The sequence below is a fragment of the Protopterus annectens genome, chromosome 10.part0 (genome assembly GCF_019279795.1).
Source record: "Protopterus annectens isolate FY-2018-M chromosome 10.part0, PAN1.0, whole genome shotgun sequence".
Lineage (NCBI taxonomy): Eukaryota > Metazoa > Chordata > Ceratodontiformes > Protopteridae > Protopterus > Protopterus annectens.
In genome coordinates this window covers 973,404,711-973,428,723 of record NC_056744.1, presented here as the reverse complement: position 1 = coordinate 973,428,723, position 24,013 = coordinate 973,404,711, and the positions used below count along the sequence as shown (strand labels likewise).

General features: G+C 41.1%; 1 protein-coding gene across 2 annotated transcripts in view; it reads right to left on the bottom strand.

The window, feature by feature from the left end:
• Window positions 1-24,013, bottom strand: part of KIAA1614 (KIAA1614 ortholog) — an 873,679-nt gene that overhangs the window by 794,664 nt on the left and 55,002 nt on the right. For both annotated transcript variants that reach the window (XM_044085741.1, XM_044085742.1), the window contains exon 2: window positions 17,249-18,270. In XM_044085741.1, the coding sequence (XP_043941676.1) occupies window positions 17,249-18,270 (1,022 nt within the window). The remainder of the gene's footprint in view (window positions 1-17,248; window positions 18,271-24,013) is intronic.

The following is a 24,013-nucleotide window of genomic DNA, read 5'->3' as shown; positions in this document are numbered from 1 at the left end:
AATCTATTCATTTAATACTGATATTTTACTATTTTACATTTTTGCTTCTTCTGCCCAGCTACTACCCTCTTTTAACAAAGTATCCTCTCTCTGTCCACAGAATTTATGCCTCCTATATACCAGCATCTTTTACAACTGTAACATTCCCAGTTGTAGAGAAACCACTCAAATAATGTATGCAAAAAAATATGTATACATGGAATACATTATAAAGGTCTTCACTTGTGAATGACAACTATGCTATAGTTATATATTAGTTAAATAATCTTGTTACACTGTTCTCCTCAATCATTAAATCTTAACAGTTAAAACTAATAATGCTGTATTTCATTTCAATATTTCTGTGCAACTGCATTTCAAAATTTTACTTCAGTACTTCATGTGGAATTTTTTGTCCAGGGGGACCACTGAAAAGGGGTTATTTATTGTCTCAGCTGACTTATCCCATAAACACATGCAAGCAATTAAAAAGATATACTCTTTTAGTGACATTCTGCAAAGTTTTTTCATTATATAACACAAAGTCAGTATGCAAGTCTGTGAATGCTTGACCATGTCTTTGTATTCTTCTGTATACGTGTTTGTGTGTGTGTGTGTGTGTGTGTGTGTGTGTGTGTGTGTGTGTGTGTGTGTGTGTGTGTGTGTGTGTATGTATGTATGTATGTAAATTCACCCCTACCCTGCTCACACTCCTCCTCAGATACAACACTGAATCCAATCTAGGCCCCTCCCACCACATAAAACCCATAACCTTTCCCGACATTGAAAACACTGGCACTTTCTCCTGTGCATTAATTAATGCTCAAAGCATCTCTAATAAACTTGAACAGATAAATGCCTTCATTACAACCCACTCACCCAATATCACAGCTGTTACTGAAATATGAAGTGAAAAATCCAAGCTATAAAGCAATTTTCTCTTCCTGCTCTAACTTACAGTTTTGAGATGATTGACTGGCCCCAAAAGATACTGGATCAGTTGGACAGGAAAACAAGAGAAATGCTTCACACTTATCAAATGATATATATAAAATCAGCATATACAAAGATTATATATATTTCTCGTTCTGAAGGAGGTATGGGCCTCCTTAAAATTGATTACACATATAAATCTGCAATCATAGGACTGTATACATATGTAATCCAAACATAATGAATGTTTTAAAACATGAGAACAAGTTTAAGATGACATCCCTACTTAGTTTAGCAGAAGCATGTCGGTGTCAAGCAGGAATATAAATCAAACCAGAAGTAGACAAAAATCTGGCAGTGACTGAATGTGCCAAAAACAAAAGAAAGAATAGAAGTTGAAGGATCAGATGAGAAGATCATTAATGTGAAAAGGGTATAAATATAGTTGCAAATACAGAAAACTCCTTACCAACTATATGTTGATGAGAATCTGAAGCAGGAATGATTAAGCAGAGGTGAATTTAAACCAAAAGATTCAAGGTTAATATTGGCGATCAAGATAGTGGACTACATACACATTGGTATAGAAACTACATTGAACACGTGGGCGAAACAGACAAATGCAAGTTCTGTAAAACAGAACTAGAAGCTGTTGCACATCTTGTTGCTGGGTGTGATACACTAATGGCAGAGGACCTGTATACTGAAAGGCATAATAATGTGGCAAGACTGTTGCATTGGGGATTGTGCAAACATTACTGAAGTAGCTGAGAAGCATTGCAAACCAAGAGCCACAAAGCATTATAGAGAATGATGAAGTTTATATCACATGGAATCACCCATTACCAGCAGTTTAAAAAATAGATATAAAAAAAAAAAACAGATATAACAGTCCATGAAAAGAAGACAAATGTGACATTAATCACTGAAATTACCTCATACTGTGATTACAGTGTATTACGTTCCGAGAGACATAAAGTCACAAAATACCAGGATTTGCAGCCAGAAACAAGGGCAATATGGAAAAAGGATATCTAGACAGGCCCAATACTAGTATAAGTAATGGCTCTCATAAAAAAGAATTTACAGTCGTACTTAGATATGCTACCAATACATGGAACTCCGTGTGAATTGCAGAAGGATTTCTGAGCACACTGCGGGTGCTGCAAAGAAGATTTTTGGCTAAAATCAAAGACTGAAACAGCACTAATTTCACAAATTTTAATCATACTTTGACTTAGGAATGGGGTGTATTCCTGTCATGGTATTTGAAATCCAAAAGACAAGGAGAAATTAAACAGGTACAGAATGTTTATTGCTAAGCTAGGGAGTACCCACCTAGTAGAGCACTATGTAGGCACACTGACACATTGAAAACATTTAAAGGGGTTAGGAAATGGTAAAGGTAGAGAACTGTCAGGCAAAAATACAAAAGAAATGCATCCTATTACCACAATGCAAATGGTCTCGCCAGAAAAAGGAACTGAGTAGTATAACTGAAAATTATGTTTTGCCCATCCAAGCTTTGTGATTTCAGGATTTCTACAGAAAGCTCATTGGAGGTCTACAAAGGGATAATGTGGAGAAGTGATATATACAGAAGCAAATGTAAATGTATTTAGATGAGAAATATTAGAGACTGAGTGAAGTGTCTTTCAATAAAACATAAAGTGAGCTGCGTTAAGGAGGTGGTTTCCAGTAAATCTTAAAATATGTGCAATCTGCATTAATGTATAAAATATGCAGTTACTTTCAGTGAAACAGCAACAAAGTTATTGAGTTAAATTTGTATACATATGTGGTGCCTAAGACTTCATGCTCCTTGAAGTGTTACTCCAGGTAAAAATAACTCACAGGTACATGACCGTGGAGACAGATAGCCTTACATTCAGATCAAAGAAAAACAAGAAATACTGCTTGACACTATTTTATGTAGAAAAAGCAAATAAATGTTAGCCATTTTTTATGTTGCATTTGGAGTGTGCTTAACTGAATAACATCCCTGAATGACTGTTCAAGCTAGGACCAACTTGCATGTGACACTATACAACTGTTTCTTAGATTTCTAAGTCAGCATCAGAGGAAGTTAGAATTCCTAACTAGTAGCAATATTAGATATGCTATTATAATTCTTTATATCATCTGCATGTTTAAACACCTTCATTTGGTATTTTTGCGGAAGTACACAGCCTCTTATATATTTAATTTTACAAAATAAATTGTTTGATTTTCTTTCAAGAAAATAATTATTTTCAATTTTAATTGATTCTAGGTGATAGTTTATTTATTAGCTTAAGGATAAAGAAGTACTATAGGCCAATGTTAAGTTGTCATTCTCGCCTTCATTCTTGCTGGATGGGTTGACTCGGCCTATACTATAGCTCGAGAGCTATTTTTACCGGCTCGAGGCAGCCCTATATCCCACAATACCATGCACTAACTCCCCAGATCTCGTTTGCCGCTTCGCTGCGAGGTTGCCTTTTTTACCGGCTCAGGTCAGTAAAGGATTTTTTCAACAAATTTCTAATTTTTGAGGTAGTTATTAGACTATATTCCCTACTTTTGTTCCCTATCGATATATTTACTTAATAGAGTTTGTTTCGTAAGCCCTACCCACCCCTGTAGTTAACTTTTATAATCAGGCCTACAGGCCTTAGTTTTTCTGTTTTACTCACCTCTGTGTGTGTGTGTTGTTGTTTTAATCAGTCCCCTCATCTCCCCCTTGTGTGTAAGTGAGTGAGTGTGTGTGCTGATTGAGTGACTGTCTTAGGGCAATGTCCAAAGACGTTAAGGTCTTGGGATTCAAGAAGTGTGACTTGTGCTGTCAGAAAATGTCTCTGACAGACGGTCACACTTCTTGTGTCTATTGCTTGGGGCCTTTACACCTGCAGGACTCTTGTTCCGTTTGTCACGGATTTAGTTCAAGAGTCCTGCAGGAAAGGCGTAACAAGCTTATTCTAAGGGGCTTGTTAAAGCCTGATGACTCCCCATCCAAGTCTGGCTCGGGGAAGTCATCAAAAACCGCCAAACCCTCGGCTCCAGCTTCTGAGCCAAGGGCTGGTGTTGTCGAGACGGCTCCGACCTCGGTTCCGGCTGGCTCCGAGGTGAGCAAAGTGGGTTCCGCTTCGAAACCATCATCGGAGCCGACCCCAGTGCGCAAGCGCTCTAGGTCCCCTTCTTTAGAGTCCGTCAGATCGGCTCTGAGGTCCCCCCTTCTATCGGAGCGGAGTCATAGGACTCATTCATCGAGGTCTTCCAGGCTCTCCGGTCACGACATCGAGAGGGTGGTCAGTAGACTCATAAAGTCTCAAGCGCTGGCCCAAATGCTTCAGAGCCCATCTCACCAGACTGTGGCTCCTTCAATTCAGTTATCCATTCCTCCTCCAACTCATCTCTTGAGTTCAGAGCCAGAGTTCATCGGAACCGTGACCTTGCCCACTTCGGAGCCGATACCCCCTCCTTTGGCTCCGGTGTCGTCGGCTCCGACCTCTTTATTGGTTCTGTCCATGGAGAGGTCCGGGCGCCGGGACTCCATTGTCAGCTCCGAGGGGGCGAGTGGCATCGGACCCTTGTCCGACCCCACTCTCCCTCTCAGAGCTTCGGCTCTGGTTAGTTCGGCCCCGACATCATTCTTGGAGCCTTCTCTGTCAGTTCCGGGGGCGGTTCCGGCCTCTTCGGAGCCGGGGCTACCTTTGGTGTCTGATAGGGGAGCCTTCGAGGTGATGAGGAGTGTGCTGGACCCAGTGTCCACTCCAAGGTTAAGTTCTGCAGCTCCTCCCTCTGTAGTGCCTGTTACGGTCTCTGGCCACCCTCCTATACCCGACAGCAGAGATCCAAAGCATAAGGTACCCACTTTGGGTGTCTCCTCCTCTTCCGAGGGTTCCCCTGAAGTTTCAGGGGAACCCCCTAGGAAAAGAAAGTGCAAGAGGAAGCACATAGACTCCCCCGAGTCTGTCACGTCGGACACCGACTTGGATGAGTCAGAGGGTTCCCCCAGATCCCCCTCTGAGGATGTCTCCTTTTCAGACATCCTAGTGATCCTAAGACAGAGGGGAAATTGGTCCACTCTCAAACCTTCTGAGGATGAGTCGGTTTACCTTGACGCCTTTGGATCTCGCCCTTCCACCTCCTGGGTGTCTCCCCCTTTCGACCCACTAATGGAGGTAATGGCTAGAAAGGCGTGGGCAGCTCCTGATTTAATGGAACCTACCCCTAGGAGGCCTTCTAAATTTATTTCTGCACCAGATGACAAATCCTTTCTCACCAAAGGTGTTTCAGTTGATGCTATGGTGGTAGCAGCAGTCACTAAGAAGGAATTAGCTGATCCTTCTGTACCTGTTCATCCTCCTAACAAAGAGTCCAGGACCATGGACAGGTACGGCAAGTGGACCTTTGCTTCAGCAACATTTTCTATGCGATCGCTGAACTATTTATGTCATTTCACCCGCCTTCAAAGAGACTTGCTCACAGAGCTGGGTGAAACGGTACAGGATCCTTCTGCTGCGGGGTTTAAGGACAAAATAAACTCTCAGCTGGCTACCCTGAACTCCAATGTTAACTCCTCCATGCGGCTAATCTCTTATGCAGCCGATGGAGCGAGTAGGGCCGCTGGCACAGGCATTGCGTTGAGACGCCATGCTTGGATGCGACTCTGTAATTTTGCCGACCCCTTCAAGGCATCCTTCACCAACACCCCCTTTGACAGTTCGGAATTGTTCGGGCCTCAGGGGAAGAATACCCTCACCAGATGCGAGCAAGATGGTAAGACTCTCTCTGCCGTGGGAGTCCGTTTTTCCACACCTTCTAGACCTTATCCTAAGGGACAGAGGGGTGGAAAGATGTGGTTCCGCAAACCACAGGGAGTCGCGCCTGCTGCATGTGGTGAATTTCTCCCTAGAGGCAGAGGGGGGAATAATAACAGACGCCACCCCAGGGGCAGAGGGGGTCCACAAAACCAGGGTTCCAGGGAATCTTTCCCTGACCAACCCTTTCAGCATCCCTGAGAAGCTGCCCGACTGTCCGCCTTCAGAGGCAGTCGGGGGAAGATGATCTCTGTACCCGGAAGCCTGGCAATCCATCACTCAAGACAAATGGGTACAGAAGATCATATCCGAGGGTTACAAAATTCCTCTCACTTTCCCTCCAGTACAACCGCCAAAACCCCTACCAGACGTACCACCCATGCAGAGGGGTCAGGCTCAGCTAGAAATAAAAAAGCTGTTAAACAAAAGAGTCATCCAGGCAGTCCCAGCAGATCAGCTAGGATCCGGAATCTACTCCAGATTCTTTTTGGTACCAAAAAAGACAGGAGATTGGAGACCCATTTTGGACCTCAGCAGGTTAAACAACTATGTGTTAAAGACAAAATTTTGGATGGTAACACTGCAGTCCATTCTACCCTTTTTGGGCAGAGACAACTGGATGTGCTCGTTAGACCTCCAGGATGCGTACTACCACATAAAAATATACAGGCGCTCCAGGAGGTTTCTCCGCTTCCGGCTGGGAGTCAGTCATTTTCAATTCAGGGCCCTGCCCTTTGGTCTCACCACAGCCCCCCGGGTGTTCACCAAATGTTTGGCAGTGGTCACGGCTCACCTGAGACAAAAAGGATTCCAGGTGTTTCCATACTTAGACGACTGGCTCATTTCCGCTACCACCAAACAGGATCTCATAATGGCCAGGGATTATACTATCCATCTTTGCAACAGCCTGGGTATTTCTATAAATTTTGCAAAGTCCTCCTTGTCGCCTTGTCAATGTATAAACTTTATAGGCGCCGTATTAAACACCACAGAAATGTCTGCAACATTACCACCTCAGAGAGTGACAGACATAAGGCGGAATGTTCAGCTCCTGTTTCAGCCCAGCAGAGTCCAAGTCAAGCTAGTATTGAAAGTGTTGGGCCTCATGGCTGCGGCGATTCTTCTACTTCCATTAGCCCGCTTCCACATGAGACTCCTTCAGTGGATGCTGTTTTCTCAGTGGTCCTTTCAGCAGCTGCCAATGACCCACAACATTTTGATAACACCATCTTGCAAGAAACATCTCTCCTGGTGGATGGTTTCCCCTCAGCTTTTTCAGGGCAGACCTTTTGTTCTCCCCCCTCCAGTTGCCACTGTCACAACGGATGCCTCCCTGATCGGGTGGGGGGGGCATTATCAGGGCAGGACGGTCCAGGGAACTTGGCAACAGTCAGAATGCCACCTGCACATAAATGTCCTGGAGATGAGGGCGGTGCTTTTGACATTGCAGGCCCTTCAGAGCTCTCTTCCCACGGGGACTATAGCAATTCAAACGGACAATATGTCTGTGGTGTGGTACATAAACAAGCAGGGCGGAACAAAGTCCTACCCTCTCTGTCGAGAAGCACTCAGACTTTGGCAATGGGCGATTTCATCTCAATGGTTTCTGATAGCAACTCACATTCCTGGGAAGTCCACCGTCATAGCAGACAGATTGTGCAGAACTATCCTCATGCCTCACGAGTGGTCTCTAAATCAAGCGGTAGTAGACGGAATTTTTCGGAAGTGGGGCCAGCCTTGCTGCGACCTTTTCGCAACTCCGCAAAACAGCAAGTGCCTCGACTTCTTCACACTTTTCCCTCTACCAGGCCAGCCCCTCAGAGACGCTCTTGTTCACGTTTGGCCACGGGGTCTTCTTTATGCCTTTCCCCCCTTTCCATTGATCCCGCAACTAATTCAGAAAGCAACCGCATTGAGATCGAAAATGATCCTCATTGCCCCGTTTTGGCCTCGCCAAGTTTGGTTCCCATTCCTGCACAAATACCTACTGGAACAGCCTTGGCATCTGGAACCCCTTCCGGATCTGTTGACCCACCTCACGGGCAAGCTGCATCAGTCTCTTCATTCCATCAACCTCACAGTTTGGTTGCTCCACTTCCAGCCATAGCCAGGCTTCCCCTTATTTCTCCTCCTGTTCGTGATATCATTCTGGCTTCCCATAAGTCCAATACTAGGAAGACTTATGCGAGTAAATGGAAGCGCTTTTCACACTGGCACAAACTAGATCCTTAGATCCTTTCCATGCACCCATTCATGAGGTTCTAGACTTCCTGGCGGAGCTTTTTCATTCGGGGGTCATCATCGGCCACTATCAGGGTACAATTAGCGGCCATTGCTAATTTTCATGTTGGACTCTCAGAAGCAAATATTATGTCCCACAAACTCTGTAAAGCCTTTCTCAAGGGCATTTTTGTTACTCAGACCTCCAGTTAAAGATCCACCCCCACAATGGGATTTGAATTTAGTTCTAACTTCACTAATTCTACCCTCTTTCGAACCGGCAGCTTCTTGCTCCCTCAAACTTCTTTCTTGGAAAACACTGTTTTTTGTAGCTATAACATCTGCCAGAAGGGTATCGGAACTTCAAGCCTTGTCTGTCCATCCTCCCTATTTGGTTTTTCATAAAGATAGGGTAACTCTCAGAACAAACCCTTCCTTTCTACCAAAAGTGTTATCAGAAGCAAATCTAAACCACTCCATTGATTTGCCCGTCTTTTTCCCAGACTATACCAACAGGGCTGAACAAAAATTACATTCATTAGATGTTCATCGCCAATTACGGTATTACCTAGACAGGACAAAACAATTCAGAAAATCAGACCAGCTCTTCCTCTCTTATGCTGCAGGCAAGAAAGGGCTTCCAGTATCGAAAGTTACTCTTTCCAGATGGCTGACATCTATTATTACCTTGATCTATGAGTTGAGACACAGGCAACTACCCTCTAGGCCTAAAGCTCATTCAACCAGGGCACTATAAACTTCAACGGCTTTTCAAGCAAGGTTACCACTAGATGCCATTTGTGCAGCAGCTACATGGGCGTCCAAACATACCTTTATTGCCCATTACAAGCTTGATCTAGCCTCCAGAAATAGAGCTGATTTTGGTTCCACTGTACTCAGGAGTCTGTTCCATTGAGCCACCCAGGACTAAGATGCTAGGGACGCTGTCCCATCCAGCAAGAATGAAGGCGAGAATGACAACTTAACATTAAGAAGTTATGTCTTACCATAACATTCCATGTTAGTTATCTTCTTCTCGCCTTCTTTCTTGCGTCCCTCCCTCCTGCCCCCTAGCCTGGATAGACTCGAGGTTCTGAGTCCTTCCATTTCTGGAGATACAATATGTTGCGACTTTCATGATATCCTTAGTGTTACTAGCAGGTAAACTGTACTCGTAAAAAAAGGATTATAATATTATTATTATAATATTACTTTTTATACTATGTCTTACCTTCCTAACGAGATCTGGGGAGTTAGCGCATGGTATTGTGGGATATAAGGCTGCCTCGAGCCGGTAAAAATAGCTCTCGAGCTATAGTATAGGCCGAGTCGGAGCCGAGGATCGGCTCCGAACCCATCCAGCAAGAAAGAAGGTAAGAAGAAGACAACTAACATGGAACGTTATGGTAAGACATAACTTCTTATTATTGTACTCAGTGTACTGAGAAGAACTTTACCTTGGAATCCACAGTAGAAAAATAATATACTGTGAAATGTCAGACTGGCAGTAAAGACACATGAATGAATGAATGCTAAAGTGTCATGTCTTTGAAAGGCTATGTTTAAGTCACACTTTGAGAAATTATTACAAAATATTCAGCTAATAACAAAAAAGTGTTCAGCTACAAAATATACCTAAGACTGTAATTCATACCTTACAGCTTCCAGTGCAGCACACCTCTGAATTTGATACTACAGATTTAGCTGCATGAAATCACAACACTGTACTCACTGTATGCTACCACTGAAGAAGGTATTTTTTTCTGGATGAAATACATAGAATTGTTACTTCTGACATAATGCTAACGTTATTACACATATATTCTGGAGATTACTTTTACCTGGCGTTTTCTGCAGAGGTCACATACGCCGCACACTTAAACTAAGAATAGTGCCAGACTGTAACAATAAAGCCCTCTTAAAAGCTGGATTCAATAGCAGTATATAAAAGAGACCATATGTCAGTTCCCTGAGGTAGTTCACAATAAAAAATTGAGAGACCTCTAAATACTTAAAGAAAAAACACATGCAAAGTGACCCACTGGAACACAGTCCTTCAGAAACTGTACACTACCTCTGATTTTGTAATGTCCACATTGTTGATAGACAGATACTTTGTTCCCAAGTGATCCTGTAACTGCCAATTTTTTTATATATCACCTGCAACCAACAAATTATACCCATATTATTTATGCCCCGACGTCTCTTTGAGAAGAGAATAAAAAGTACAGAAATAAATTTCTAATTGCTACTACAGGGCACTGTATCACCACACCCATTGCCATAAAAGTTAAAAAAAGATTCAAATGTAATACTCTATGGGCAGTGTTTATTGTTACCATGACCCTTAGACATGTACGGTTTTATTTATTATTATTTAATTATTCATTTATTGCATTTGTTTACCGGGAAGGTCCACTGGGCCAAAAAGTGCCCATTTTCAGTGAAAGCATGGGGAGAAAAGCTCCACAGTGATATGTACAATACATACATTTTGATATATACAATTCATAAATTTTGATAAAACACAAATAGCACTTAGAACAATAGAAACAGTGAACACAGTTTTTGACAAATGAAAAAGGTACAAGGTTTTGTGCAAGAAAAAGTGAAACATCATCAAATCACAGTAATTGACTTCAGCCTGAGCCTTCAGATACTAGGCTCAACCCCCCCCCCCCCTCACCACCACAAAGCCACAGAAATGATCACTTTAGCCTCAGCCTGCCAAGTACATTCTTCCATGGAGTATGTCCCATAACTCACAACGTTTTATCTCCAAAATGCAGAACACTACATGTCACACACCATGGAACAAATGGGCAAAATCTGGAACACAGGAACACTTCAAAATAACTTCAACTAGGAAGTTCACAACATGGTTAATAATACTTTCTTCATAAATACAAAATGTTATTTTAATAAGGTAATACAATTTGGTATTATTTGCTATGGCTATTTGTTAAAAAATCACAAAGCTGCAAGTGTGATAGACATGTTCAGCGTGGAACAGTGTTGCTCATTGAATCTTAACTATTCAAAATGAAAAACATTCCTTGTAATGACGTACAGGTGAGAGCTATGCTTTACATAATCCCCAGACAGACAGCTATTTGTGGTGTTCAGCTGCCATCATCAAAAGTTGTGGGGGGAAAAAACAGAAATGTATGCTGCTGCATTGGGTTAAATGTATTGCTTCAGGGAGCCATAGCTCTGAATTGTCCCTGATTTTGCAGACTATTCTGATTTTCTGGTAAATATATAAGGATCACTGACCAGCGGTGATGGTGCTGCGGTAGCGTTGTTGCCTCACAGTTAGACGTTGCCCGTTCTATTCTCAGTTTGGAGCGTCTTCTGTGTGGCGACATGCGTGAATGGGCGTTCCTTCATTGAAGGTTGTGCGTTAGGCCCGGCAAGCCAGCACGTAAAGATCTACTGCCAATCATTAGCGGACCGGAGTTCCGCTGTGGCGACCCCTAACCGGGAAAAGCCGAAAGACACAAACATATTAGGATCACTGACAAACTAGTAATACCAAACATTACAGTTTCATTCTTCTTATTGTTCGTAAAATGCATGTTGATACAAAACCTGCACCACCTCTGTCTGTATAGCTTGCTCATCTTTCCATGGTCTCAACCACTTCCCGTTCATCTTAACATCCCAGGTCAAAGTCCTGGCCTCTGTCATGCTATGTTATCTACCTTATATTGACTAGGATTGTGTTCTTTTCACCAAATACTGTGCAAGTCCAGGTAATACCCTTCCAAACAACTGAATGCAATCGTAAAATGAACCCAAAAGCTGAAAGTCCCTAAAGGAAACATACATACAAAATCACTATAACACACCAATTTCTCAGCATCCATGTGGTCCATGCAAAAAAGTTATGGGAAGAAAAAATGCAAGCAGTTTGGTTAACCATGAGACATTTGTAGCTTTCAAGAGATATGAGAAAAACAGAAGGTTAAAGTGAATGCATTATGAATATATGTGGTAGTGGGGTGGATGGGAGAGTTTATGACACTACAAACAAAAAATGACATTCCTCTGGGGTATGAGAATGATATCCTAAAAGTTATAGATTTGATGGGATGAAGGTGGGGTATGAAGCTGTTGTTGTAATGATAACTTCTTGGGACTTTAGCTTCACAGGAACCCTATATCTTGCGTGCCTTCCACAGCTTTCCACCATTTCCCCTCCTGACCAGGCAGATTCCCTCTTACCTGGAATCAGTATATCAGTGGTACAAAGGGACATCGGCTCATGTCATCTTTAGCTGTCCTAGTTCACACTCTTGGTAAGGTCTGAGGCAAGAGTAGGAGCAGGTCTTTCTATTTAGTAGACCGTTGTCGCGGATGCTCAACCATTAGGGATCTACAAAGCTATCGCTCTAGACAATAGGCCAACCTAGGGAGAAAATATGCTTTGTGAAGTAGAAAGCAGGAAGGGGTAAGGACTAAGAATAGGATGCCACTCACCATAACCCTGAAAGGACTGCAAGAAAAGAAAGAGAAAGGACAAGGGGTTGAAGTGAAAGAAATGTTACTGCAGTGTATATACCTGAACATCTGCAAATATGGTAAGTTCCAGCTATAACTTCTATACTTATGATCATCATGTTATCCACAATTGCAAGAGCAATAATGTCTTGGGAAACCTACCAACACTTATGAACCTTGGCATAGTTGGACTTAAGAAGGAAAGGGTTGCAAGAAGCATTCTAAGATAGAAGTGGGAAACCTTACCATTGTCCTGAAGGAAATAACCAGGTTGTAACGTTTCAAAAAGGTGTAAGCTGATCTCTGTGTAGCTGCTTCCAAAATGAACTGAGTGCTGACCCCTCTTTAAAAAAAGACAATGGTGATTGCAGTGACCGTAGCAAAATGTGTCTTGCCCTGAAATGAACAGCAGAAGGAGATACAATGAGCCACCAATTTACTAACTATTTGCTTAGAAACAGGTCTGCCCTCCCTGCCTTGTGCAAAGGACACAAATAATTAATCTGTTTTCATTTTTTAATTATGTCCAAATAACATCTCTGGCACCTATGCACAAGCAGAGAATGCAAGATCCTTTTCTGTTGGTGGAATGAAGGATACTTCAGTCACTACTTTAGGCATGAAAGAAGGGGTAGTATGAAGAGTGATTCTGTCCTTGTGGAAGGCTAGAAAAAGTTCTAAAAAAAGGGACCCAGAGTTCTGAAGTTCTCCTGGCAGAAGTGTTGGCCTACAAAACACAGTATTCTAGGATAGGTACTTAAGGGAAGCATAACCAGCCAGTTCAAAGGGAAGAAAATTTAGCTTTTCTATGACATAATTATGATTTTGTGGTGGTGAAGGCATTTCCGCAGGAAGCCTTAGGTGCAGGACCCTTTTGTGGAACTATCTTACAGGCAATTTGCTATAGACTGGGAGTTCCCAAGGCAGGCATGATAAAATGGACTGGAACACTGCAGGGATTCCTGAGAACTGTTTTAATAAAATGTAATCTGTACCACTGGGCTAAGATTTTTTTTCCCATTCATTTAGACAGAGGTTCATCCAGCCTCTCATTTTTTTTTTTTGGTGGGTTTGGGAGAGGGGCAGGTGTGTTAAAGGCAATGGAGGGTTAAGGTAGAGTTTGGGGAGTTGGATAGGGATGAACTCTTTTGAGAGAGAGTTGTTCCCTCCATGATCTCTGTCCTGAGTACCTCCAGGCTTCCCTTTTTAGTCTCACCATTTTTCTTATAATGGGTTCTTCTCCCTTTAAGCTGTTTTCCTTTGCCCTGACTCCAGGAAGATGAGGACGTTTTTGTAGGATGGTTACTGCTACAGATCGGGGTATAGTTTTGAAATAACTGTTTCACTAACAGCCTAGTCTTGTCCTTCTCTAACTATTTAAACACCTGTTCTGCAGAGGGATAAAAAGCAATTCCTTTTTAAGTGCTGCATTGACAATTTGAGTTTTATCATGGTCTGGTGAGGTGGTAGTACACTGACTATGAAGCTCTTGCCATATTTGACAGAGTACTTAATTGTAGCACTGAATGCCTCAGGGTTTGCCTGGTATCTCCTTAGCCTTGTCCTTTAACTGAGATAGGAGTGTCCCCTGCTATTTCAATATGAGAGGCTGGCAATAAAAGACCCTGAATGCCACGGTGACAGCGGTGTAAACGTTTTTCCCAAAGCAGTCCAGAATTTTACATTCCCTGTCATTGAGAAGTGTGTTCTTGGTTGGATTCCTAAAAGACCTCTTGCTGGTATCAGTAGATAAGGTGTAGATGTGTTTGTAGGAATTTAAAAGCTAATTGATTACCTAAGAAACAATCAGCTGACTTTCTACTTGCCTCTCAGCTGTTTAAACATATCAAGAATGAGACCTTCCCCCTACTTTTCTCCAGAAAATTCAGATATGCACCAACATACAACCTTAGAAATCTTAACCACTCAGTCCTCTCCTCCAAAGCCCCCAAGCTAGACTTCGGTGAACAAACCATGCTTTCTCAGTCCTTGGTCCTAAAGTGTATGAATCTCACCCTTCTTTCCTTAAAGATTATTCCTCTTAACCCATTACCAGAGCTAAAAGCACATTATAAAACTTTAGGAAAATGGAACTGCCCTCTTTTTCTGTGGTCATATAACTGCACCTCTCCCTACCCTACTTCCCTCTACACAGGTTGCTCTGACTCTACCTTTCCTTGTGATTCTCAACATGCTAACTCTCATTTCCACTCTGCACATAATTCGTGTATGTATTCTGTTTTGTCAGTCACTCTATACATAATGTCTTGTATCTATTGTCTTTATACCCTCAAGACAACTCTGAGCTCAGATGTCAGGGTGATATACACTTTGTACACACTACATGTATGTATTGTGTATTTTGTCTTTTAGTTTGTAGATAATGTCATCTATGTATTGTGTTTACCCCTGGGCTGTGACCAAAATAAGTCCAGTTGGATCAGTGTTCTACTCCAGTTAACAAACTCAAACAACAAATTCAAACTAAAATAAAAATAAATAAGTGAATAAATCCACGACCCTGTAAAAGTGGCCTAGTTCAAGTTTAGCTCTAAAGATAAACTACTGAATGCGTGTGCCAAGGCTTATATCACCAGAGGTATTGCTAAGGGTTTTGGCTCAGTTAACACCAGGAGGTCCCTGCATTTATACTGGGCATATAGGAACTCCTTAGACTTATATTTGAATTGAGCATTTATTTTGTTGAGGGTATCACCAAATAAGAAATCCTCTAAGGTGAGGAATGCAGAGGATAAGTTGTCATTAGTGGCTGACTTATATCTGGGAGGGTAAGATCATACATGTTCCACATATGGCATATCACCTGCCTATGAGTCAGATAATCTGATTCCTCAGGGGAAGTGTCTCCGTACCTCCCTTATAACTAGGGTCCCAACACTGACCTCTGATCTGAAGATAGCTGCAAATTCTTAAGGAAGTGAACAAAATCCTGAGCTAACTTCATTACATCCTGAAAGAGAGCATGGAAATAAAGAAAGGCTGAAGGACCACCCTGCTCATACTGAGGCAAGATGGAAGTCCATTGCCTGGATCTCTGGGGCATGGTTTTCGAGTGACCTCCTGCTGGTCTCCACATGTGGAGGGATGCTGATGACCCTAGTATTAGAACCTGGGATACCCTCATTCAACAGCACCAACAGGACATCACCCTTCACTTGAAAATCATGATAGGATCACAGGAATTAGATGCCTGCAGAGAGCTATCCTATCAACCGGATGATTTCAGCCCAGGAGGAGGTGTCGTCATCTGAGCATGTGGCAGCTTCTTGAGAGGTAACACAAGACCCTGGAAAAATCCACAGATGTCAGGGTTGAAGGCTATGAAAGCATCACCTGAATCTGATACCCTCAGGCTTAGAAAGGTCTTCTGCATCTGACTGTGCATCTTCCTCCTCCTTATATTCTTCTTGGAAGAATGCTTCTATGTCCTTCATTTTTGTGCGGCATCCACTGTAGGTTTGGCAAATGCCATGGCAACCTTGGTCAAAGAACACAACCTTCTCAGTATCAAATAATCTTGACAGTTTTGGCTCTCTGCTTAATGGTCTTACTTGTGGAAGCCAGCATAGTGAGGACAGTTCAGGTTGTTGTACTTAGGCCCCAAACAGAATAACAACTATATGTGGAAGTATTTGTGTAGGATCTGCTTCCTATACAAAACACACCTAGAAACTTTAACTTCTGACACATACACTTGATGCCCCAAAGTACTACAGCAGTGAAAAAATGAAGATGACACAGACAGAAGTCCATCTTATACCACTGTTGTGCTGTGAGAGGGTGTATACTTGGCCAGGAGGGTAAAGGGTGCAAAGTTCTGGAAGTTAGGTCAAAGTCGGGTCCTTCTGCAGCAAAATTCCCAAAAAGTTATCACTACTGCAGTGGACAATGAAATGATCAGCATCAGTCAATGTGTTTACCAAACACCATCAGTATAAACATCAAATTCAGGTGCTCCCCCAAGGTACTATGACTTTATATACAAAACTTCAGTATTCATAAACGGACTACATGCATATTTTAATAAAAAGAAGCTAATTTTCATTGGCAGAGGCCTAAGCAGTGTGACCTCTAAATGTATTTTTCTTTTCATATGCACTGCTGAATCCATTTTTTCATATGCTACCTGCAGAGTGGTGGACATTTAGTAAAAGTGTAATACTGGTATGAACAAAGACCCAAAGTGACTTTCTTCATGGATCTTACTGCTCTTTCTTGAAAGCTATTGCTCATCAAGCTTACCATGCTGTTTTACACTATTTAAAATAACAGATCACATCTAAGAAAACAAAATAGAGAAAATAGCTAGAGGTGATAAGTCTATTATTACAGTAGAAGGCACAGCTTTGGCAAACAATTATACAATATTCTAAGACTGACAGCACAAGGAACTAAACACAGTGCTGAAAAGCTGCCAGTCTTAAAAGCATTGTTGGAAAACTAAGTAAAATGTGTTGCTTCAAGGTTAGTGCCTAATGATATAAATTACGGAGCTTCATTTCTGGATCTCTGTGTTCGATGTACTCTTGCATGCAATCAAATAGTATGCATGAAAACAATTTGTAGCCAGATTTTTCCCTCCACATTCTGGCCTACCAGTAATAACTCAAAAAAATGAGTTGGGACACGGAATAAACATTCTGGCAAGACAATGAGGAAGCATCTGAAGCAAGCAATCAAAATGTGTATTTTAAAACAAACACTTCTATGAAACGTCTCTCTTTCTTCACACACTAATAATAAATAACAGAATGTAAAATAGTTATTTACTATACATATGGATAACTTACCCTTCCCAGTGTGGTCTGGCACTGAAAGAATGTCCTTTTTGCTACTGCTACTGCTTTCATGAGACAGTCGTTCATCTTCAGTGTGTTTTGGACCCGTAACACTTAGCATCTGTTTGAGGAGGGTTTTATTCATTTCAATCCTTTCTGCTAATGACAACAGACTTGAAGCATTACTAGTTCCAATACTGTTCCAGCTATCAGCTCCCCACAGCATTCTTGACTGGTTACCAGTGGAAGCACTGTCACTGTAACCCAGGCTCTCCAAGCTTTCAGCCCTCGAGAGTCCCATTTTCAGGTCTTGTTTTGCAAACCTTTCTGTAGTCTTCTGCCTTCCAGAAACAGGAGTTCTGTAGCATTCATTGTGTGGAGGGTCCCTCAAAATATTATCTAAAGACTGCAGGCTTCCTGTTATTCTTTGGCCAGACTTGGGGGACCCGAATGCTCCCAAAGTACCTCCTTTATTTTTAAAAAGTTTTTCTGCACTACACTGTCTATTCTGTGTGGTTGCATTTTTAGAGTCTGTGGGTTCACAAGGGCTTCGCAGTGGGCATTGAGATTCAGGATACAAAATATGCTTCCGTTCTGTCTCCTCCTCCACACCATTCAAATATTTATCTGTCGGGTAAGTAGAGAGCTGATCTTCTGGCTTCACCTCCACATCTTCTGATGACTGTTTTATGGAAAAAGTGTTCATTGGCTGCCTGTTCGTACTTGCAGATATCCTTTCTCCGGGGCATAACTGTGTAGCTAGTGTATTTTCTTTGAGTGCCTTTACCTTTGCTTGCCAACTTGAAATGGTCTGGCTTGAGTGTTGTGGAGAGGTTGTAGGGCTTCCACACATTATGGTAGCATTTTTGTTTTCTGGACTACGTACCAAATGTGACACATCATCTCTTTGAGGAGGGGCTTTTTTCTTTTTGGCAGTCTTGGGCTTCTGTCCTCTTAACTTTACAGCAGATGGTAGAGGGGTTTCTTCCATCTTCTGGGTCATGACCCCACTGACTGTTTGAGAACTCAGACACCTATATAAAAACAAACAGTTATTGATGCTATCACCACATATTGTCTTTACAAACATTTCTTTCTGCAGCTTGGGTGGGGCCCTTGTGGTTTATCAGCATGCTCTGTGTCTGGGGATTAATACATTTGTTGTATTATTCCAAGTAAAATTACTTATCAAAAGAAAGACAGAGACAAAGAGAGACTCTCAATCTAATTAAGTGAAGGTCTCAAGTGACAATCGTTAGCTGAAATACATTTTCCTGCCTCGTACAGCAGCCTCATTAACCTGGAAGCAGTTGTCAGTGCATGCTACAGCATTCATTTCATATTATCATTTTGAACCTCAGAGAAGGGTCATAACACCTTATGCATAAGAGTAATATTGCAAAAAAAAAAGAGAGAGAAGGAGAAGAAGAACCAGCGCCAGCTACCTTCTTTTCTTTTTATTCCTTTGTTCCTGTTTCTCTGTCTTTCTGACCTGAATGAAGGAAGTAACCATCAATCCTGCAGAGTAGCTTCAATCACAGCTTACTAACAAACCCTGAATTCCATCATTGCAAAACAACTTACTGACACAAAAACATACTACTAACATCTCTCTCTCTCTTGGTTACTGCTATTTTTGCTCTAGTCTGTCCGCCCCCAGTCTTCTGTTTTCATGTGGTACACTTCAGTGTTGCTCAGTTTCTTACCCTACATTATGTTTCTTGACAATCATGCAACTTCTTTGTGCTTGAATATCATAAATTCATTGTTGCTGTAATACAATAATTTACTTGCCTGCTCAGTTACTGCCTGCTCTTTCATGTCAAAAGAGGGGTCACATTCATTTGTGTTTACTAACTTTTCATAAGTGAGGTTACTAGAGCGACAAAGACCACATGAATTTACAAATCAAGTGTTTTTCCAAGAGGTGTTTACAAATCACTGGAGCACCTTATAGAGGAACTTGTAACACCGTTGATTCCCCTAACAACACTGCTGGTTGTCGACTGCTCTGCTAGAAGAGGCTCTCCTGGCAATCATATGTAAACGGTACCATTTGGATCAACTTTTCGTTGTGGTTATTCTTCTAACATGCACTTCTGGTGGTGGTAAGTCTCATTCAAATAGAGAAGTGCACAGTACTGAAACCCTAGAGTGCCTGTACTGCATCTTGTATTCATAATAATAGGGAAGGTAGATCAGATGTCTGAGGGGTCGATAACAGTATGACTTGACCAGTGATTGTTTTTTGTGCAGGAAATAAACCCTTAGACTAGCTGAACAGTGTCTTGTGTTCCAAACAAGATCAGATTTCATAAGCTTACTCTGCTCTACTCCTTTTAAAGTGATTTTCCGATATTACTATCTTACTGTGGTGCTGCGGTAGCGTTGTCGCCTCACAGTAAGATGCTGTCCGGTTCATCTCTCAACTAGAGTATCTTCTGCATGGAGACATGCATGAATGGGTGTTCCTTCGTTGAAGGTTGTGCATCAGGGATGGCAACTCAGTACGTAAAAATCAACTGCCAATCATTAGCGGACCAGAGTTCCGCTGTGGCGACCCCTAACCGGGAAAAGCCGAAAGACACAACAACAACTACATACATCAAGGCATTTGAAGAGTCAAGTGCTGTGATGCATTTTTCCACTTGCCTGTACTTATTTATTTGGCTATTTTTTGATAAAAAGATCTTAAACCTTTTAATAAACCATGGCCAAGTAAGTTTAGTACTTTTTTAATAAATGTTTTATTTCATTTTAAATCAGTAAAAAAATCACACAATGAAATCAACAAATCATAACAATCAACTAAAAAAGAACACATATAACTATATACAGAATCCATAACAAACTTTAACCTTATATAAAACCATTAAAACTTTTCTAAAAGATCTTTAAGCTTTTGCCAAGATAAATATGTATGCATAATGTTTGATATTCTATTACAAACCGTTTGTAATTCTTCGTTACATACATTTTTTTGCAAGCCAGATAAAATCAGTAAAAGAGAAGATATTTTTAGTTTTCCAATTTATTGTGATAACCTTCCTGGCAATTGCAAGAATGGACCATAGGAGAGGCACTTGTGTTTTGGTATGGAATCTGGACTTGGCACATTAAATAAGTTTAAAGAATCTGTAATGTTGGAATTGCCTGACTGCAACGCTTCAGAAAAATGTTTGAACTCTATCCAAAACGATAATAATTTTACATTCTATAATCATATGAAGCCAGTTTACATCTAGTTCCTCATCACACCTCTGACATTTTATTTTCTCTTTATTATAAATCAAGGCTATTTTATGTGGTGTTAAAAATCTTCTATTTAAAAACTTCCAAGTAAAAATTCTCCAGTAAAGCGATAATGTGGTATTATTTACAGACTTCAGATAATTTTTTTATTACATCTTACTATGATGTTACCTTAGGGTAACATGTTACACTTATAGACTTTAATGGGGCACCTTCGCACATTTTAAATACACTGTTACCACTAAGGTTAAAGTTTACTGGTTTTAGTCAGTGATGTCAGTGTATGGAAAACAGACTTTTTAAAGTGTTTTTCCATTGAAATAGCAGAAGAAAATGCTCCCTAATAGACAGAGGTGTTGTTTAGCAGTTTTTGCACCACATGCCGTGTTGCAAAGATAAGATTAAAAACATTGAAAAATCATTTTCATGAACCCTGAAAGCAACTTTACCATAAAGGTCAGACATAGACATATTGGTCGTACCCAGCCACTTCACTTTTTTTCACAGCCATAACCCTATCGCTTTATTGGAGGTTTCACACCCCATCCAACTGCTGGTCCTAGCAACATTTTTATCATCCCTCTAGCATATCCTGACATCCTGTCTGCTTAGTTCCTATATCCCCAAGCAGCTAGTGCTGAAGACTTAAGAATACAAACAAAGAAGCCAGGCAAAGGTCACTTTGTAGAAACACTGAGAAGTCATGGACTCTCATTTCATTCTTACAGCCCTAGTTCTCTCAGTTTCCAAACCTACACTGGAACCACTAAGGTTAAAGTTTATTGGTTTTAGTCAGTGATATCAGTGTATCAAAAACAGATTTTTTAAATGTGTTTTTCTCATTGAAATACCAGAAGAAAATAATCCCTAACGTGCAGAGGTGCTGTTTAGCAGTGTTTGCATCACATGCTGTGTTTCAAAGGAAGATTAAAAACAATCACTCACCTGAGCCCATGGAGCCTCATTAATAATGATGAAGTCTGGTTGACTTTGGGGTTCTCAGACATATTTGCTTTCTGCAAAACCAGGCTTAAGCCCTTTCTAATCATATTCACTGTATCCTATTTACATTTCATAACATGTACAGCTGTGTTACATCTGGTTGGAAGTCAAGAAGCAGTGCTAACTTACTGGTAAATACATACCTGTAATATATAGCCCTTACTAAATTTAATTCTAGGACTGACAACAAAACCAAATGTCTAATTATCTAAATCACGGTGTGTACTCACATACGTTATGGCACCTCTATACATCCCCTGGCTATTATTAATAGATGTCACTCTTTGCTACCCATTTCCTCTGCTTAAGCATAGTCTGACCTCACTAAACTCTACCCTTTTAGGGGACACATGCCTCAACTGGCTATAAGAAGACTGACATCAAATCATACATTTCATGTTAGTTTAGCCCTCACAAAACTTGCGCCTAATTTGACATCATGGACTTTTATTATGAAATGTTTTATTTAATTAGTTAATTGTATAGATGGGAGTGTATTAGTATATATGGGAGGTAGATTGTTGGAGTTTGTTATACTCTGTTAAAGGCAAGTGTGGCCGAGGCGCTAGAGAGAAGAATTTTGTATCTGATTTTGCTCATTAAATTTGTTGAGAGAAGAATCTGGCATCTGAATTTTGCCTTTTTTTAATTCGTTTCACTTTTGTGAACATTGGCCTTTTTTCGTTGTATCCAGATTCATAAACTTATACTAACCCTTCCAGGTAAAGTTGCTGCCCCTCACAATGTCCTGTATCCTTCTTTTCTTAAGACAGTCAAACCTCGAACAATTAGCCCCCTGACTTCAAGATACAAACTCCATCTCCATAGAGGTAATAACCTCAGATCTAAGAGATTATGTATTAATTCTTCCCCTGTCCAAATAGCAACCACCAAAATTCTTGTGGCTCCAACATTCATCCCAAAGCTAATTACACTGACCAAAATATTTGAAGAATTGATTCTACGAACTTTTAATAAATATGATTTCTTTTAAATTCCCACCATGGCTTTCAGAACAGTTCTCATACAAACACTGTTTTACTCACATTGGCCAACTACATTTAGTTTAGGAGTGCTTGCTCCATTGGCATACAGGAATAAAGCTTTATTACCCAGATGACCGTAATTTTAATGGTGACCCAGGAGCTGAAGGGAGTGGTGAAATGAAGGCCAAGAGTGATGAGATAAAAGCCTGCTCTTCTCTCTCACACTGGGAGGACAAATGCACATGACTGGGTACTTTTCTCACCTTTCCAGTTTTAGAATCCTTGGAGCAGACTGGACAGCATATGGGAGCATTCACTTTTGGGGAGCAGGACTTCATGAAGATTTACTTCACGTATGTTAATGAGTGACACACCTTTTTGAAATGGACCATTGCATATTGAACCCTGAGCATTTTACAGGGCATGCTCAGTGGGAATGGTTAAGTCCTGTGCTCCCTAAAGAAAGAATGATGGCACCACATCTGCCACCTGACCCCCCACCACCAAAACAAATGAATGTGGGTTCTAGGGGTGTCATCTGTTGGGGTAATAAACAATGGAGTTGGGTAACAAGGGCTGGTTTGATTTCCAGCAACACATCAAAAACAAAAAGATATGCACACAAATAAGATTTATATACTCTAGTACAAGCAAAGGAATGCTGCTATATGCTTTTCTTCATAAACGTGAAACGTATTTCACAGCTAATCAGAGCTTGAAAGAGACACCACAGGGTAGGTGGAGATAAGGAAGGGGGTAGGACTCTCAATCAGACCTGGAAGCTGGTCAGTTCCCTAAGACCCTTTTCTTGCTATAGGGGGAAACAAATGGGCTTATTAAACAAACTGAACATAGGCATACCTCACATCTTCCTAGATCAAGAAATCTGGACAAAGTCATAAATAATAGGGGGACAAAGGACCAAAATTAGGGACACAGTTTAAATATTGCTCTTACAAAGTTAGAAAGTTGATAGAACAACAGGTTTTGCATTAGTATGGGTTTTCTAAAGGATATAAAGTCTGAAACTGAAATGCCTGTCATTATCTTCTGACTTCAATTACACAAAAATCTATGGATAATTTTTTGGTGACTGTTAATGGAGAGAATGGCTCATCTACTACATCATTGTTACAAGGTAGAAATGACAATGGTAGCTCTGCTGAAGCCAGCACTTCTGTTCTTACTAAGTGGGAACAGGAGAGGAAAATATGGCAACATAATCCGTTTTCTAAAATTGGTAAAAAAACGGATATTGTTATCAGTCCAGAAGTTCGTGATATGTATTTGAAAGTTGAGAAGTTATTATTTAAAGAGACTTCAGTGTTCCTGAATTTACAGAGTTTACAAAGGTATGAGGAACTTGAAATTATCCCTCGGGGACTTTGCACTGTTAAGAACCCTTCCACCCCGTTTGATTTGACTGTGGCAGAAGAAAAGTCTTTTCATGAGAGGTGGATTGCGGCTGCTCATCGTTGCAGCCTAGAATGGGTTCACATTCTGGTTGAAAGAGATTTACTTAAAAAACAAAAGCTAA